Raw genomic sequence first — 15,935 nt, 5'->3', positions numbered from 1 at the left:
CTTAATTCCCGCGACGCCAAATTGCACACGTTGCCTCACATCACGGTTGTTGTGCCGGGAGCGCCGGAACTAGCAATTAATCTTCATTAAAATGAGTGGTGAGAAAAATGTGCATCTCGTTGCAACATTTCAACGCTATCAACGCTAATGTACCGTAATACAGTCATTTCTATAAACATCACACACGTGCTCGGGCTGTGCAGTGTCTTAATTTCTTTTCCGGTTTCATCAGGCGTGCGAAAACTGTTCGATAAAGCGCATAAAGCACTGATGTTACCGCCTACGTGAATAAACAACCATTTCGAGGATTTTCCCTTCCCCACCTGCCCTGTTCTCCCACCAGATACGAAGATACCACCGAGAAGGCAGACGCCCTTTTCGGGGCAAAAATAAACCTCATAAGTGTATTAATATTCATCCGACAGCAGCAAAACATGGTGCTCCATAAGCAGCCTAGCTAGCCTAGTGTGTGCATGTACAGGGATGGAAAAGAAACATCAAAATCCCTCCTTCCCCTTCAACTAATCCACCTCGAACACATAACGGTGCCGAACCCGATGGCCAAATCCTGCTAATCCAGTTCTAAAAGTCCTTGCTTAAAACTTTTGCTCGGTCCTTGCCCGCCCATTCCTTTTCCTCCACGGTACACAAACCGCCACCGAGAACGTGACCGTTAATAAATGTATCGAGCACCATTCGATGTAGCAACTGTTTGTCCAATGGAGCTGGTTCTGGTTGGTTTTGCCGGATTAGTGTTCAATTAAACACTTGCGATTACTTTCGTACGTCAGCAATCTTTCGGTGTCCCATCTTCAGCCAACTAAATACGGCATGCTCTAATGCTCAACAAACAGTTACAGTCCGATCGGGCGTTTCGTTCCCGTTCCCCGATATTTGTGGGACCATGCCCAACAACTCCCAAAGTTTTGTAATCCTTCCCCCCCCCCCCCCCCCCCCCCCCCCCGCCACTCCCGGAAAGCGTCAAACAATCAATCAATAGTTGGAATATTCTTGTCGATTATTCCGGCGCGGGGCGTTCCCTAAACAATGGGGCGCTAAACTGTCGGGTCGGGTGATGTTGGGTCGGTGTTTATGCAAAACAGCGATCATTTGTGGCTATAGATCACGTATTACACATCGCACTAGAACGCCCCGGATGTTTGTGCTTGTTCGATTTAATTATCACCATGATCGGCTGTCCACCTTTCAGCTCATGTGTCCCGGAGGGAAGGTTTCGAGACATGATTTGCAGGGCGGTAAATTATATGCACAGTCGCGCTTTCGAATTGCTTCATTTCCAAGTGTCCCGGAACACGGTTCACTGACACGAGTATACTCCGTCCAATCAACACAAAACGGCAGTACACAAAAACTCCTCTTTCGAATGAGTCGCCACCAAGCATCAGCAGGTATGTTTGTTTATCATCAAGGCTAGGCCGAAGCTCCCATCCAAACCCCCACATTGACCACATACATGCACGAGATTGAATCGTACCGAATCGTTATAGAGTGTGTATTTAAATTGGTGCCCAACTTTATACCCCGGGTCTTCGGTACAAATTAAGTGGTTAAAGGTACAGTTCGATACCGGCTGCACCATTTAGCTAATGTCGTTCAACCACCGCTCGACGCCTTGGTACTGTGCGAATGTTTTCCTAGGAAAAAGGGCAACCTTCCACGCCGTCGCCTATCGCAACTATTGATTCGTTAGTGATCAACCATACATTTGGGGACACTTGAAACGGAAAATCGTTGTTCAACGACACATCTGCCGGCACACCGCAAACAAATTTACAACAGTAAGGTACTGTACTTTTCAGTGCCGTTTGCAGTTATTGGAAGGAAACAGATGGGAAATGTTTCGATTAATAAATGTGTGTCGCTTGTATGTGCTTTCATCTCTTAAAGCCGAGCAGTTTTGTTGGGGATCGAGTTTCCGCGCAAGCTGTTAGGTTGGATTAGTATTCAATTACTTCGAACTATGCACACTGCCAAAGTACCGTCAATGTGTCTGCTTTTGCCAAAACTTAATGGATTTGAAGTGATACCAAGCATATTACAATACGTTTTATTAAACATATTAGCTTTCAACAGCGCTTTACCAAGCACACTAAAGTACTTCGGTCCGCGTCTAGACAAACATTTCTGACAAACATGACAGATCGAAGGACAGAATGAAACTTATACGGCTACCAAAATCATAACCATAACCATCAGGCTTGCTTTGGTGAGGGCCAGACGTTCCAACCGTATACGAACCAAAATATCCCAAACGTACAGTTTACGAGCTACACCTGGGCAACAACAGTCATGAGCTGTCTGGGAGCAAGAGCAATGAGTTCTATCAGATAAATGAACTTTACAGCTTTTTAGCGCAAATACCAAGATTGAGGAACGATCCCAGTTATCATCAGTCACTGGTCTTGTTTCAACTGGTCACTGGTTCAACCAAAACTGGCCAATGGTTTAAACAAACGGATGGCTGACGAACACCTTCCTGGTAGATCATGCATCCGGCATTCTCATGACGTGTCCTAACCATCGTCCTTGACCACCGTCAGGACGACTGCTCCGCTAAACAGCTCCACTAGCTCGTGATTCATCCTCCTTCTCCAAACACCCGGCTCACAAATACCGCTAAAGATCATTCGTAGCGCAAGTCGTTCGAAAATGGCCAAAGATGGGCGTTTGACCAGACGTTTCAGTCTACCATTCCACCAGGAACCTTCATCATAGCTCTCGCAATTGAGTGCCTGCAGCCCGTGCATCCTGCAACCTTAACAGTACAAGTGCCCCTGCCAACCAGGTACTTTGTCTTCATTAATCCTCAATTCAATCCTACCGACCTCACGTTTTAGTCGGGTGTACGCCTCGCACCCCACCGCAGATGTCCGTCCCAAGATGCAGCTGTCATCCGCAAAGCCTAGGAATTGGGAAGATGGGATGAAAATCGTGCCCCGAATGCCGAAGCCCGCGCTTCGCATGACACTTTCCAGAGCTATATTAAATCCCCCGGTTCCGTCCCCTGCCACAGGTGGAGGTGGAGTCCGTGCGTCCACAAGGTGGAGTCCGTCCCCTGCCACAGTCATCGGTGTGATTTGAACGGTTCCGGCAACATGTTCGAGACGCTCAAACTACATTGCACTCCATCCACTGTGGACGCACTGGGTTCTCATGAAATCCATACAGCTGCATGGTGTTCCATAACTCTGTCTGGTCTATGGTATCGTAGATCATCATTGAAGTCATTGAATTGCTGATGCCTGGGAATCTGGTGCTCCCGGCGTTTCTGAAGGGTCTACCGCAGCGTGAATTTGGTCGATGGTAGATTTTCCTCTAACAAACCCAATTTGGTAGCTTCCGACAAAATCTGTGGCCAGGTGCGCCATTCTACAGTAGAGAATTCTAGATAGGATCTAGAATCCAGAGGATCATTTAGAACTGTGTTGGCCCTAAAGTTGGCACAGTCCAGTCTGTCACCCTTTTTGTATTTTGGAGGTATGACTGTTTGATGGCCCTGTTAATTTCATCTTAGGATGGTGGCGGCACCTCATCATTCTCATGTCGACACTGAGTCTCTACTGGCGCACGAAAATGTTATAAAATCGGTGCAGGGATGCAAGTAAAGCTTAATAGTTTACTCTCTAAGTTGGCAAGCATGTTGCCCATGCTGACAAAGAGATTCAAACTCTTGTATCATGTCCCTTTTGTCGTTTTTTACGCACTGACAACATTCGGGGTAACGGCATGTTACCATTTGAACGACCTGCTCATAATACGAAAAAATATAAAGATACATTTAAAAAATGGAAAAGCCATCTGACCTCCGTCCAGTTTACAGTTCAGTTCTGCACATAACACTGTGCTACGAGATACTATAATTATAACTTTTACATGCAACTATAGGATACAATGATAAAAAAGATGGGCAACCCGAAAAACTCAGGGGAAATTTACAGGGCATAACGCGACTCTTTGAAAACATTGTATTTGCAATGTTTTATTACGAAACAACTTAATACATCAGTTTCTCAACGAAAAAAGTAAACAAAATCGCTATATTTATCTTTGTATAGTCCAATAATTTAAACATATTTATATTTGTTCACAATTTATTGTAGCATGCATTATGTGTGTTTTCATGTCGGGGCGATTCTGTTGTGTATGTAATAGAACATTACTTTGCTTTTCGCAGACCTTTCCATAGTTTTTTTTTTCTTTTTCTAATGTGTGTGTGTGTGTGTGTGCTCTGCATCTTATATCCTCCCCCTTTTTCCATTCATTATGACTAGTAACGGCAGTAAGCAAACACTACCCCCAGTTCCACCTAGTACCACACTCGTCGGGTTATCATGATTTCAGTGTTTTTCTCCCTTCATTTCAATCGCTTGTCTACTTCAATGGCATTAAAGGAAATGTGTTTTCATCAATTGTATAGGCTAAAGTGTTTATTTGTTATTTGTGTGAGTGAGGCGTTTCGTTTTCGCATGCGGTGTTCTTCTTCATACTTAGTTCTGTGGTTTGCCGATTTTACTCTTTTTTCGTGTTTTTTTTTTGCCGCAGCAGCGGGTTCTTCACTATTATTAATAACAGATACAAATGATCTCTTCACACCTGGTGCTCCAACACCATTTTCATCGTTTTTAAACTAGTTCAAGCACAAAATGACGAGAACTACTAGCTACATAATTCGATTTCTTTTAGCGTATCATAGTTTTGCTTATATTCCACCCTTGAGGCCATCACTTCCACAATCGTATGCTGCACTTCTATCATATTTCACATCGCAGAACCACACCACCGGTTCTCTTCGCATTACGGGTTATATGCTTCAGATGTGTCATTTCTCTCTTTGCTAACTGCTGCAGGATTGCCCGTCACCAGAACGACCAGGACGATCCTTTTTGTTCACAGTGCTCTGCGAGGTTGGCTGCGTTGTCGCGGCTGGTGGAGCTGATTGCGTCAAAGGAGATCCCGTTGACACCGAGGTCGTCGTAAGCGTCGACTGTGGCTGATTTTCATTGTTTGCCGACGTTACCAGTTTCACTGATTTCGTTTGCTGTTCCGAAAAGTTATCGGAATTAATATCAATGTTAGATAGCACCCCCACTAGTTGTTTCACACTTGGGGATATTTTCGCTCTGCTCTGATCACCCGCATCACCAACTGTTTCAACGCTTGGTCCATTGTGACCATCACCGCATCCCATTACCTCGGTCCCGGAGGTTGATGATACTGGGTGGGCATGCATGACACTAGTAGTGCCAGTAGATAAACCCATTACGGACACTGCAGGCGAAACTTGTTGAGTCTTTTCGACTTCCTTCACAACTCCCTGTATCGATCCTGTTTCAGCATCGTCTCCATGTTGGATTACACCGTCCTCTTGACAGATTACTTGATGTTCCATTGTTTCAGTGTCTTGAATCTGCGAAATGAAAAAAGTGCATAGCATGACACCAACAATACTAACGCATGGATCAAAGCACTCACCTCTTCTGGGCACAAATCAAAAGCCATTTGTAAAATATCTCGAACGGATTGCGACTTTTCCAACAAAAATCCGTTCGTATTATCGTTACTTTGCGCAGGCGGTGACCACGAATTGTAATTGTATTGGCTGTTACCAGTGGTACGATGCTTTTCCAATTCCTCCTGCAACCATTCGATAGCTAGTGTCCACTGTTTTGCGAGTGACGCATCCGTGTGCAGTTTATTAAGTGCCACTGGACTCTTTGAGAACAGATGCACCATACACTTGATGCATTGGTAGGCACGTTTCTGGTAGTTTAATTTGCTGCGTCTTATAATCTCCAGCAAACCATCCCGATCGTGTCCGACACCTATTAACAAAGGGAAAAAAGAAACATATGATACCCAATTTCACAACACTGGTGAAAAAAGTTACAAAACATACCCAACAATGCGTTCATTATACGATGGCCCTGCCACGAGTCTTCAATCAGCAAGATGTGTAGAAGCAAATCCGTATAGTGCTTCATGTCATGCCAGTACACATAATCACACTGGAACAGGAGCTCCATTAGAATTATACCGGAAAAATGGGGATTCTCCCAGCAGCAGTACTGTAGCAGTTTAAAACCCTCCTCACCAACATGCACATCCTCTAGCAAACGTTTAATGTATCTGCAAACAGTTATTAAATAAAATAAATATCATATTCATACGAAAAAGAAGTGTACAACATAACTTCGTCCTACATACCCATTTCTAGTGTAAAGATAGTCTATACACTCTTCAGACATGGGAATCAAAGCGTTTTTTCTCGTTATATGGTCGTTTATGTATTTGTTTGGCAGCACGGCTGTTCCGCTAATAGCGCTTCGGCATCGTGCCGACACATCCATCGAACGAACCAAGTGCGATACGACGTGGTGTAGTTTACTCAAATCTGGATACTGATATTTTATCGTCGGTCCCGTTCCATCGTCCATTGCCACTCTCATGAACAGCACTGGCACGTTTAGCTAAGCATAAAAAATAATAGAAATTACACTTTTTTCAATCCCTAACTGCTATACCATTACATTGTTTAAGCACTTACCTTAATTAGCTGACATTCTTCCCTATATCCCAGACCAGCGTACATAGAGAAGAGACTGAAATAGTGAGGCAAATGTTTACCGTGCTCCGGAACGTCAGCTTTTAACAGGCCAAGCACCGCAATCAACACTTGCTCGCACAGATTACTGCCCTCAAAGCATGCCACCGGCTCGTCCTCGGCCGAATAATGGCAAAAGGAAACAATAAGCTTCGCAAAGCAGGAACGAATCTCTGGCAAAGGAGCTGCCAGCAAATATTCACATAACCGACCAGGTGAGTCCAGCAGTACGTTTTCGGCGAACCATTTCCGGATGAAAACGGCTCCTTCTAGCTGCACGCGGAATATTTCGTACCTTTACGTAAAATCAAGTAAAACTCATTAATCAATGAAATCTAATTATTAGAATCAATGTAAATATCACTTAAGGTTTAATATTACATTACTTACCAATCCATTACTTGCCCACGAATGGTTTTTTTCGTTTTAAAACCCGTGTGGAACAGAAACTTGGATGCCAACCGGACTTTCAGCAAACAAACATCCTCTAATCCTTTCTGCAAGATGACAATGAAATAAAACCAGTCAATTGTACTCTAATACTAGAATTCGTTCCATACTAGATTCCATTCAACTTCACATATCAACTCACCAGAAGTAACCACACTGGTACTTTATTCTTTGGTTTAATTGGGAATTCTGTCAGTTTTTTCATAAATGTGAAAAACTCTGTCGAAAACAGCATTCTAGAGTGCAAATATCGAATGTTTTGGATCCTAAAATTATAAAACAAATACTCATAATAAATGGCTTGTTCGATCAATGTTAAGGTCTAAACCGTTGAAAAACTTGTACAAACCGTATGCAACGTTCGACGTTCGGCTCCATGTGGAAATAATAGTGTTCGCTCTGCGCCAACGATAGACTCTCGACTATAGACTTGCTTTGGGCTCTGATATGTGATGTTTGCGGAACAGAGCTCAGCCGCCACCAGAAAGCATTCTTAGGTGGTTTCGCATAGTAAACATCGTTGCGGGTGTAGAACAGCATGTATGCGTTCCACCATCGTTTCTGTCTGCGGTACTGCATGCGTTTTAGATTGTTGTCATATACCTCACCCATATAGTCACCACCGAAGCATTGCGTTTTCATCTCTTCATCATCATCCATCTTGCATTCCGTTACCTCGCCGTCATCAAATTTGTACCACTTCTTTTGGCCAGTGGCGTAATTCCTGTCAAGTAAGCCATACATTATTTTCATTTCCAACTAAAGGCTAATATTGAAACTAACTTGTGCAGAATGTAGCTATAATAATGACCACCGGAAGCCTGACCGCTGTGTACCACGATTCCGGTCAGCTGGTAACGCGTAGATCCTTGCTCCTCTTGCTTTGGCTCTACATTAATAACCTCGCCTTCCAGTTTCGCCAAGCCAGATACTAAAATTGCATGAAAGGTAAATAAAATCACAAAAACGCAAACTATCTAATATCACACTAACCCGTGTAAGGTTCCATGTCCAACACGCGAGGAAATTCGAAATAATCGTTATATTTGATGGCGCATACGCGTTCATAATCATATTCGAAACGTTTTAGCTGTATTGCTAGTACGGGCGGCAGTTTGCTAACGCACAGCCGTTTCACTGTAACGACCTACAACAAATGGACAGATAAGTAGATAAGCAATAGGAAATATTATTAGAATAATAAATCATAATATTTTGTTCCTTTAAATACATACCTTTTCATCACATTTATCACAGTGGTACGCATCGGCACCTTCTAGTATTTCACCACGAACATACTGCTCCAGCGAATCCGTTAGGGAGCTATGATTTCTAATATCAACACTAAGTACACTAAATGGTTCGTCCTTGCTGTACCGGTGCGGACAGTCTTGACATATTTTCTGATCGCTAAAACATCCACCCAGGGTGGCAGACATTAATTGTTCGCAGTTCAGGGCTTTTAGACCTTCGTCAATGCTTTCAAAAAGGGACATAAAAAATTCAACGGCATCCTGCTGTTCACGCAGATTTACTGGTTCTCCTTGCAGTCTAAAAGAAAAGGATAAATATACAGCACATTTTATAAAAGCATGTAAATACTAATCCATAGAGTATGTATATACTACATTAAATTGAATATTTCTAAAAATTTACATAATCTAACATTAACTAAGTGACTAGGAAAGAAATTAGGACTATTTACTTGAAATGTCTCCACAATCCCCGAGGTACATAATACTGTAAAGCGCTATGACCAAGATAGCTGAATATGACCATCACATACTTCAGTATCCCTATGTGATAGTTTTTTCCTCCATCATCTTCCTTTTGGATACCGAGCTGAAAGGTGAATGAACGAGGAAAAATAGTTAGGACAAGTTTTTAATAGCGAATCGCAACACCATGTCTATGAGTCTATGTACCACACGTACCAAAGATTGCCCATCTGGATCTTCGTTGAAATCTTCCCTATGATCAATGGCTGCTCGATGAATCCGTACGATACCGTTTCTCAGTGCCGGAACCATATAAAGTTGCTGCAAAACTGAATTCATATAGCACGTAGCACCTGCATTCTTTAACCCACAAAATCCATGAAGCGCACGGGGCGCATCCGGTGGCAAATATTCCCATTCGCGGATCGGTTCTATGTCTTCAAAAAACATATCATTCAACATCATAGAAATGGTGGTCGTCAGCTCAACTGAATTGTGACTAAGCGCCACGATCAGGTCCATTGCAGCGGAAATAGTTCTTGGAGTACGACACACCGGCGGAGGTAACTGAAAATGTATCTCCTTACGGTGACGATAATAAATATACTGGAATGATGCATTGAAGACAAACTCTTTCACTAGATCCTGTAAAAATGGGAAAAATCATTCGTGTCAGCAAACATACATTTCACAAATTTAATTTTATCTATCTTAAAAACATGACATGCAAACAAAGAGAAGCGGTTTTATATAGCAAATTGTTTTGTTAGAACAATAGATTGTTTAAAGATTCAGTACTTGACTGAAGTTATGTAAAAAACGTTTCATTTTAATTTTTGGTCTAATTTAATTATTTACATTGAAATGTGTAAGTCCAAATTTCATTTGTTTTATATGTGAGTCATATACAAATGATTCAAATGATAATAAATGATTAATTATGGTAAAATATACCTAGTAATATTGATTGAATATTTTTTTACACTTTTTCTTTTAATTAAAAAAAATAAAATCGACTTTTTTTAGAATCCAGGTTGTTAATAAATCTACCATGTAGCATATTAACAGATAATGAGAAACGAATAATAATACAATTTGTTACTTACCACCAACAATGCATTCAAACGACGCTTTTCCGCTGGTTTCATGTGAAACACAAGCGATCTGGTTAGACACAAATGTCCTTCCAAAATGTCCTCGTGCACAAGCGTTTTACCATGTTCAACTACATTGTCCCGCACCCAATAGAGCCATTTGATCTCCGTCTGCAGCAGCTCCTCGACATCGATAGGGGTTGCTTCGTTGCGTTCCTTGGACTGTAACAGCTGTGCAAACAATTGTAGATAATCCGCACACGTTTCTGTCCGATGATTCACTTTGCGCCAGATACTGTACAGCACACACACAATGGATTGTAGCAGCTCATCCGACACTTCGCCCGATAGCATTGCTAGCAACTGTTCCCGCGCCAACGTTCGCATTTTGGAGGACGGATTTAACAATAGCAATGACCCAAGGAAGCTATCCCACAGACCGTCCTCTTTGTTAAGCGCTTTAACTGCATCTGAATGTAGCGTCAGGGATAGTCCCATCACTTCCAGAGCAACATGAAGCACCTCGTAATCATGACTGCGGTCTACGATGCCTACCAGCTGAAGGTCATGATCTCGGTGGTTATGGTGGCGTTGTTGTTGATGTGAATGCTGCTGTTGCTGTTGGTGATGAGGGTGTTGCTGTTGCTGCATTGAAACTCCGAGACCAACTGAATTACTGCTGCTACTGTTGCAGCAACTGCTCGAGCTACTATCGCTTCCACTACTGCAGTTGCTGCCTATGCTGCTCGTACTATATCTACGCTTACTTGTGACGCTAACTTCTTCCGCTGTATTTTCACAGGAAGCATCCTTGCTTTCACCATCGGCAACAATATCATTTGCTGTCTGATCGGTATTTCCACCATCAACTGAGCCATAACGTGAGGTAAAAGCGCGTTCCTTTAAAGAATCCCACGACACCGGCTCCCAATCCTTGGAAACTCTCAACGCCACCTCCATGATTGCTTTTATCGTACGTACAGCCGGAAACGTCCATTCGCCGCGGTACAATGAAGCAACCAGATCCTGGCTATCAACCATACTCGGACGCATGTCCAGCTGCAAAACGTGCGAGGCAAGTCGCTTCGCAAAGCCATTAAGCGTGTTTTCACAACGCAATCCACCGCGAAGCATATTGTGCAGTGGCGTGTACCGTCTCAACTGGGCATGAAACAGATCAAACTGACACATTTGATCGTAAAGGGTGGGTGGCGGTACGATATAGCCTACGGTTAAAAAGTAAAACTTCACGAGCCGCATAATACATCGATAACACGCCCGTTTCGTATGTCTATCCGCACCGGCGAGAAAGTTTTCCTCCGACAACAATCCTAAGATAAAATCAGCTGCTCCACAATTAAACCATGCATACTGAAACTCCAACACAGATCCTAATGCAGTTGCATTGTCTCCAATTGTTACGTCGTTTCCCAATCCACCGAAATCCTTCACACTGCTGTTGGTTGTTGCGGCGACCGTGTTTGGGTGTGCTGGCACTGGCAAAGGATTAATACTGGCGGGAAGCAGCATTGCCTCCAGGATTTCCAGATTGTACAGGATTTGAATTGGCGGTGGAGTCAGAAACAACGATTTAAAGGTTTCCAATGACTCTGATTCTGCCGCGTCCATCACAGCCCTTATCTCCGCTTCGTTCTCTCTTGCCACACCACCAGAACCGACCGTGTCTTGCTCTACACCAGTACCAGTACCCAGAGTGGTCATATATGCATCCATCGCAGCCTTTCGAACGTCTTCTATTGCAGCTTGGGAAGTGTTGAACACATCATACAAGTTACCCACTGTTAGACGATCCAGCGGAAGCAGATGAAGCAGCGATCGTACACTATCACGCAAGCGATCGTGTTCCAGTGCATTGGCCAGTTGATAAACCTGCAGGAAGAAGTTTGCGTACTGAGGCTTCTGCGAAATCAACACCCCGGGTAATGTGTCTTCCGATTCTGACCCAGATTGCAGGAAATGCCGAGAATGGTGTTGCTGGTAGGGCTGCGTTGAAATTGTATTTTGATGCTGGCCGTGCAAATAACTTGGATGCTGCTGCATCATCGTTTGTTGCTGATGGGGGTAATTATGGCCGTGTTGTTGCTGATGGTAAGTCTGCTTGATGGAATCTACATAGTTCCGTGGCGGTGATCCGGAGCTACTCTCACTCGAACTGTCCGGTGAACCGGCTGCCATTAAACCGGACGACACAGGGGTAAGTTTCGCAATGAGTGACATCTTGTCCCGTATCCCATAAAAGGCTAACGTTTGTTGCTCATCCGGTACCATCACAAGTTCGTTCGTGCCATTATCGTACAGATCGACGCGGATTTCGTTTGCCTTTAGCACCTTGATACGCCTCAACAGATTACGCTTGAACGAATGCATCGTCTCGTTGCTGTGGCTCATCATCTCTATGTCGTCAAGCTGCCGGCCGGGGGTTTGAAATTTGATTATCAACTCAATGTGTCTCCCACGTACGGCGTGACACAGGGGAAGCGCAAACCTATCTCCAGGAAACTTCCGATCACACTCACGGATGTATTCTTGGAGCGTTCGAATCATACGGCACATTTGATCGACAAGCAGCATTTTTTTACGCTCTACATCTCCATTAATTCCACCATTACTATCATCTTCGCCAATCATCCGATCTGTGCTCAGCTCTCCACCAGCGGACGGTGCGGAGAGATTCACCTCTTTTTCCTGCCCTTTCTTCGACGCCGACTTTGGAGAAGGAAACTCGCGTAACAGCATTTCCATACTCTGGAACATGGCCCTTAACTTTTCGCAACATTCTTCAATGAACGCTTCGTGGTAGGGTTTCATGTCGGCCAACTGTCTGGGGCCCACCGTCATCATCTCATTCAGAATGCTTATCGCTCGATTAGCAATCGGTTCCTGCCCGGCCGTGATCACACGCCACAAATAATCCTTCCCGATCAGATCCTCACCATTGTTGTAGAGCACATACGCACTGCGATGATGGTGATGTTTTGCCGAAATAATTCGCTCTTCTTTTGTGTTGACTGCCCGAAAGAAACGCTCAAAGCATCGAATTCCGTTATCTGTAAGTAGTACCGGATCCAACTTCAGCAGATTGTTTTCGAAGAAATCACGATTGATGCCCGGGTCGAGGTCTGGATTTTCACCCATCAATTTGCTAAACCAGCGAAAGCATTCCTCACGATCGCTGTCGAACGCTGCATTCACCGCCAGTGAGTTCCAAATTTGCTTCGCCTGATCCGCACACAGCCATAGGTGTCCATCTTTGAGGAGAAACTTTAAAAAATCTAACCGCTCCTGAATCTGTTGCGGATGGGGATATCGATTATCGAGACGCAGCTTAGTCGGTTTTAATGTTGGATCAGCCGCCACCAGTATACGCACACGGTTCATATAGCAAGTCAAGCTGTTTGTTACCAGAATTACTAGCTTATGATCATTTTGCAATTGATCGATAATTTTCTGCCGATTCATTGTGTGCTGTATTCGGGGTGTATGGTTTGGGGTGGTGTCGTACAGCGAACAAATATCCCGGATCAATCGCAAAGCCGGTAACACCCACTCGTCCCGTCCCTTCAACTCCTCCACGCACTTCACCAGCCAAATGCCCTTCTGTGCATCCCGTTCCTGTGAGCAGCTGTAATCAAGGATCTTCACATGTGATTGCAATGCCTGCTCAAGCACTTCCAGTGGCGTGTCGGTACTATGGGCTAGATTCCAGAACATGTTTAACACCTTTTGCGCCATCATCCCGTTCTTGTCGTCTTCTGCCAGGCGACGGTTCAGTTCCAACAAGCGTTCGCGTTGTTTGCGGCTGGCCGATTTCTGCATGCTTGTCTGAAAGCACCGAAAAAGATAATCCAATTGATCTGCACTGAAATCCCAGGCGAGTTTGGCCAGCAAATCGTGCACGTTCTTCGCAATCGCCTCATGTTTGCCCTCCTGCGCATTCCACACTGCATCAAGATCGTCAAACGTGAGCGCCTTTTCCTTGATCAGGAAGCGTAGTATCTTTTCCAGCTTCTCAACGTATTGCGATTGATGCAAGGAGTCTCTTAACACTATCGCCAATACTCGGTTGGTTCGAATCCACATTGCCATCCTGTTCGCACTGAGAAAATCGCCTTCCTCTTCCGCAATCAAACCTCGGTGAGGATATATTGAAACGTAGCTCAGCACACGATTGATTTCGTTCAGTGCATTCATTTTCCCATTGAAGCTCGATATCTGCAGCACACGTAGTATGATCTTTAGCCGGGCCATCTCCAGCTCGTTCAACAGACTCTCCTGCCCGGGCACACGCGTTAACAAGGCACGAGCAAACTTCACAATACCGGTGATAAAATCATTCTTGCCCTCGAACACTACCTCGCGCTTCAGCTCTGCATCGGAGAGACTCTCAAGCACAGTTAACACAAACCGGCAGCCGGGCAGGAGGTACCGCTCGATCGTATCGACGGTAAGATACTCGGCGCACAGCCCAAACGGACGCAGCAACGCATGCAGCAGCTGCAATGAAATTTTTCCTTTGCACTTTTCCCCACCACCACCACTAGCGTCACGTCCCTTATCCATTTTTTCATCACTCGCACTCACTTGCTGATGTTGCTCAATTGCGACCGTCATGCGTTTCAGGAAATTTTCAAACCCATTGTAAACGCCGAATTGGTTGATAAAGTTGAATAACCATCCGCGGGGATTTTTCGTTTCAACTGGTTGTTTCGCATAGCACACTATTGCAACCTCATCCTGTGCCTGCTTTGTCGATACGGTCGGTGCATTAGCGCTGCTGGTAGTGGTGCTGCTTTCGCTGCTATCGGGCAAGGACGACGAGGACGATGAGGAGGAGGATGAAGTGGACGACGTAACCGGATTGGCCAGCGACGTTGCTGTCGGTACCGGTGGTGGAGGCGGTGGGGGCGGTGTGTTCATGTTTTCCGGCTGCCTTGCGATATTGTGCATATGGAACTTGTTCTCCGGATCGAACACAATCGCCAGTAGTTCCAGCAACGGTTGATTATCACGCTCCATGTGTAACGAGGCCAGCAGCAAAAACTTGCAGCACGACTTGAAAATGCACACGTGAATGTTGTTCTTCCACGACATGACGGCCTCATCGGTCAGAATGTTGATGAACGATATGGCTAATTCGTTCTGATAGAAACGCACGCACGGCTCGCAATCGCCATCGATACCTTTAAAAACGTATAACGCACAAAACAGTGATGCAATCAACGGGGACGACTCTTTCATGTAGCTACATCCTTTCTTTCCGGACGATCCACTTACCCAGGGTGGAGAGCTGAATCGCTGCGTCCAGCAAACAATCCAATTCCTGCGACGGTAGCACCGGGACCACCCATCTCGAGTTGGAAATTTTCGCATTTAAGGAGGCAAGCTTATCCACGGGGAAACTACCCAGCATAGCCGATGTGTTGTTACCAGCGCTGGGGGCGGTGGTGCTGTTGTGACTGCAATTAAAATGATTTTCAAAGAACAAAGAAAAAAAAGTACCGATTAGACTGCGCTGTCAATCGCAACAGGCACCTTCTCGCTGACACTCACGCATTTTCCACTGTGTTATGGCCGATCTGATGTTCATTCACCGTCGTTGCCGCCATCCCATTATCCCGCTGTTCCATCGCTTTCCCATTGGTACGTTCCATGGACTGGCTGACGGTATCGTATGTCATAGCAACAACGAGACACGTCCCCGTCGTCTGCTTGTAGTAAATCTAACGTTTTTATTATCGGAACGATTCACCTGTGTGTTGCAGCTTTAAATGTTATTCTACGAAAAGAAGATCACCACCATCAAAATTACTACACACTTGCAATTTTGCTCACATTTTCACATTACTTCTTCGTCAAATCAAAATGAACAACAATTAACCAATGGCAATAACAACGCAACAATCTAGCAAACGATGCCCGGAACTGTTGATTTAAGCAAAGAATTTTAGCTTGCAAGAAAAATAATCATGTAGCGATTGAAATTATCGAACATGTTGACACCTTATATTATTGCCCTATAGTGTTGAAACT

General features: G+C 44.5%; 1 protein-coding gene across 1 annotated transcript; it reads right to left on the bottom strand.

The window, feature by feature from the left end:
- Positions 1-4,855: 4,855 nt before the first annotated feature.
- LOC128715623 (probable ubiquitin carboxyl-terminal hydrolase FAF) lies at positions 4,856-15,583 on the bottom strand. Its single transcript, XM_053810533.1, has 16 exons — positions 15,456-15,583; positions 15,180-15,361; positions 9,897-15,085; positions 9,007-9,435; positions 8,778-8,914; positions 8,308-8,623; positions 8,066-8,219; positions 7,856-8,003; positions 7,422-7,796; positions 7,215-7,338; positions 7,013-7,119; positions 6,566-6,917; positions 6,226-6,488; positions 5,918-6,147; positions 5,494-5,843; positions 4,856-5,428 (listed from the first exon to the last, which is right to left on the bottom strand). The coding sequence occupies exons 1-16, from the start codon at positions 15,581-15,583 to the stop codon at positions 4,856-4,858; spliced, it is 9,057 nt and encodes a 3,018-aa protein (XP_053666508.1).
- Positions 15,584-15,935: the final 352 nt, after the last annotated feature.

This window comes from Anopheles marshallii, chromosome 3 (assembly GCF_943734725.1).
Source record: "Anopheles marshallii chromosome 3, idAnoMarsDA_429_01, whole genome shotgun sequence".
Lineage (NCBI taxonomy): Eukaryota > Metazoa > Arthropoda > Insecta > Diptera > Culicidae > Anopheles > Anopheles marshallii.
Note: the sequence above shows the minus strand (reverse complement) of the source record. Positions and strands in the feature narration are given on the sequence as shown.

What these genes read in the sequence shown, in the direction of transcription:
- LOC128715623 (XM_053810533.1), bottom strand. Translation starts at nt 15,583, where the DNA reads ATGACATACGATACCGTCAGCCAGTCCATGGAACGTACCAATGGGAAA. An exon ending in AACGTCGAACGTTGCATACG is followed by an intron (nt 7,339 to 7,421) that starts GTTTGTACAAGT and finishes TTATAATTTTAG; the next exon opens with GATCCAAAACATTCGATATT. An exon ending in TATAATGAACGCATTGTTGG is followed by an intron (nt 5,844 to 5,917) that starts GTATGTTTTGTA and finishes CTTTGTTAATAG; the next exon opens with GTGTCGGACACGATCGGGAT.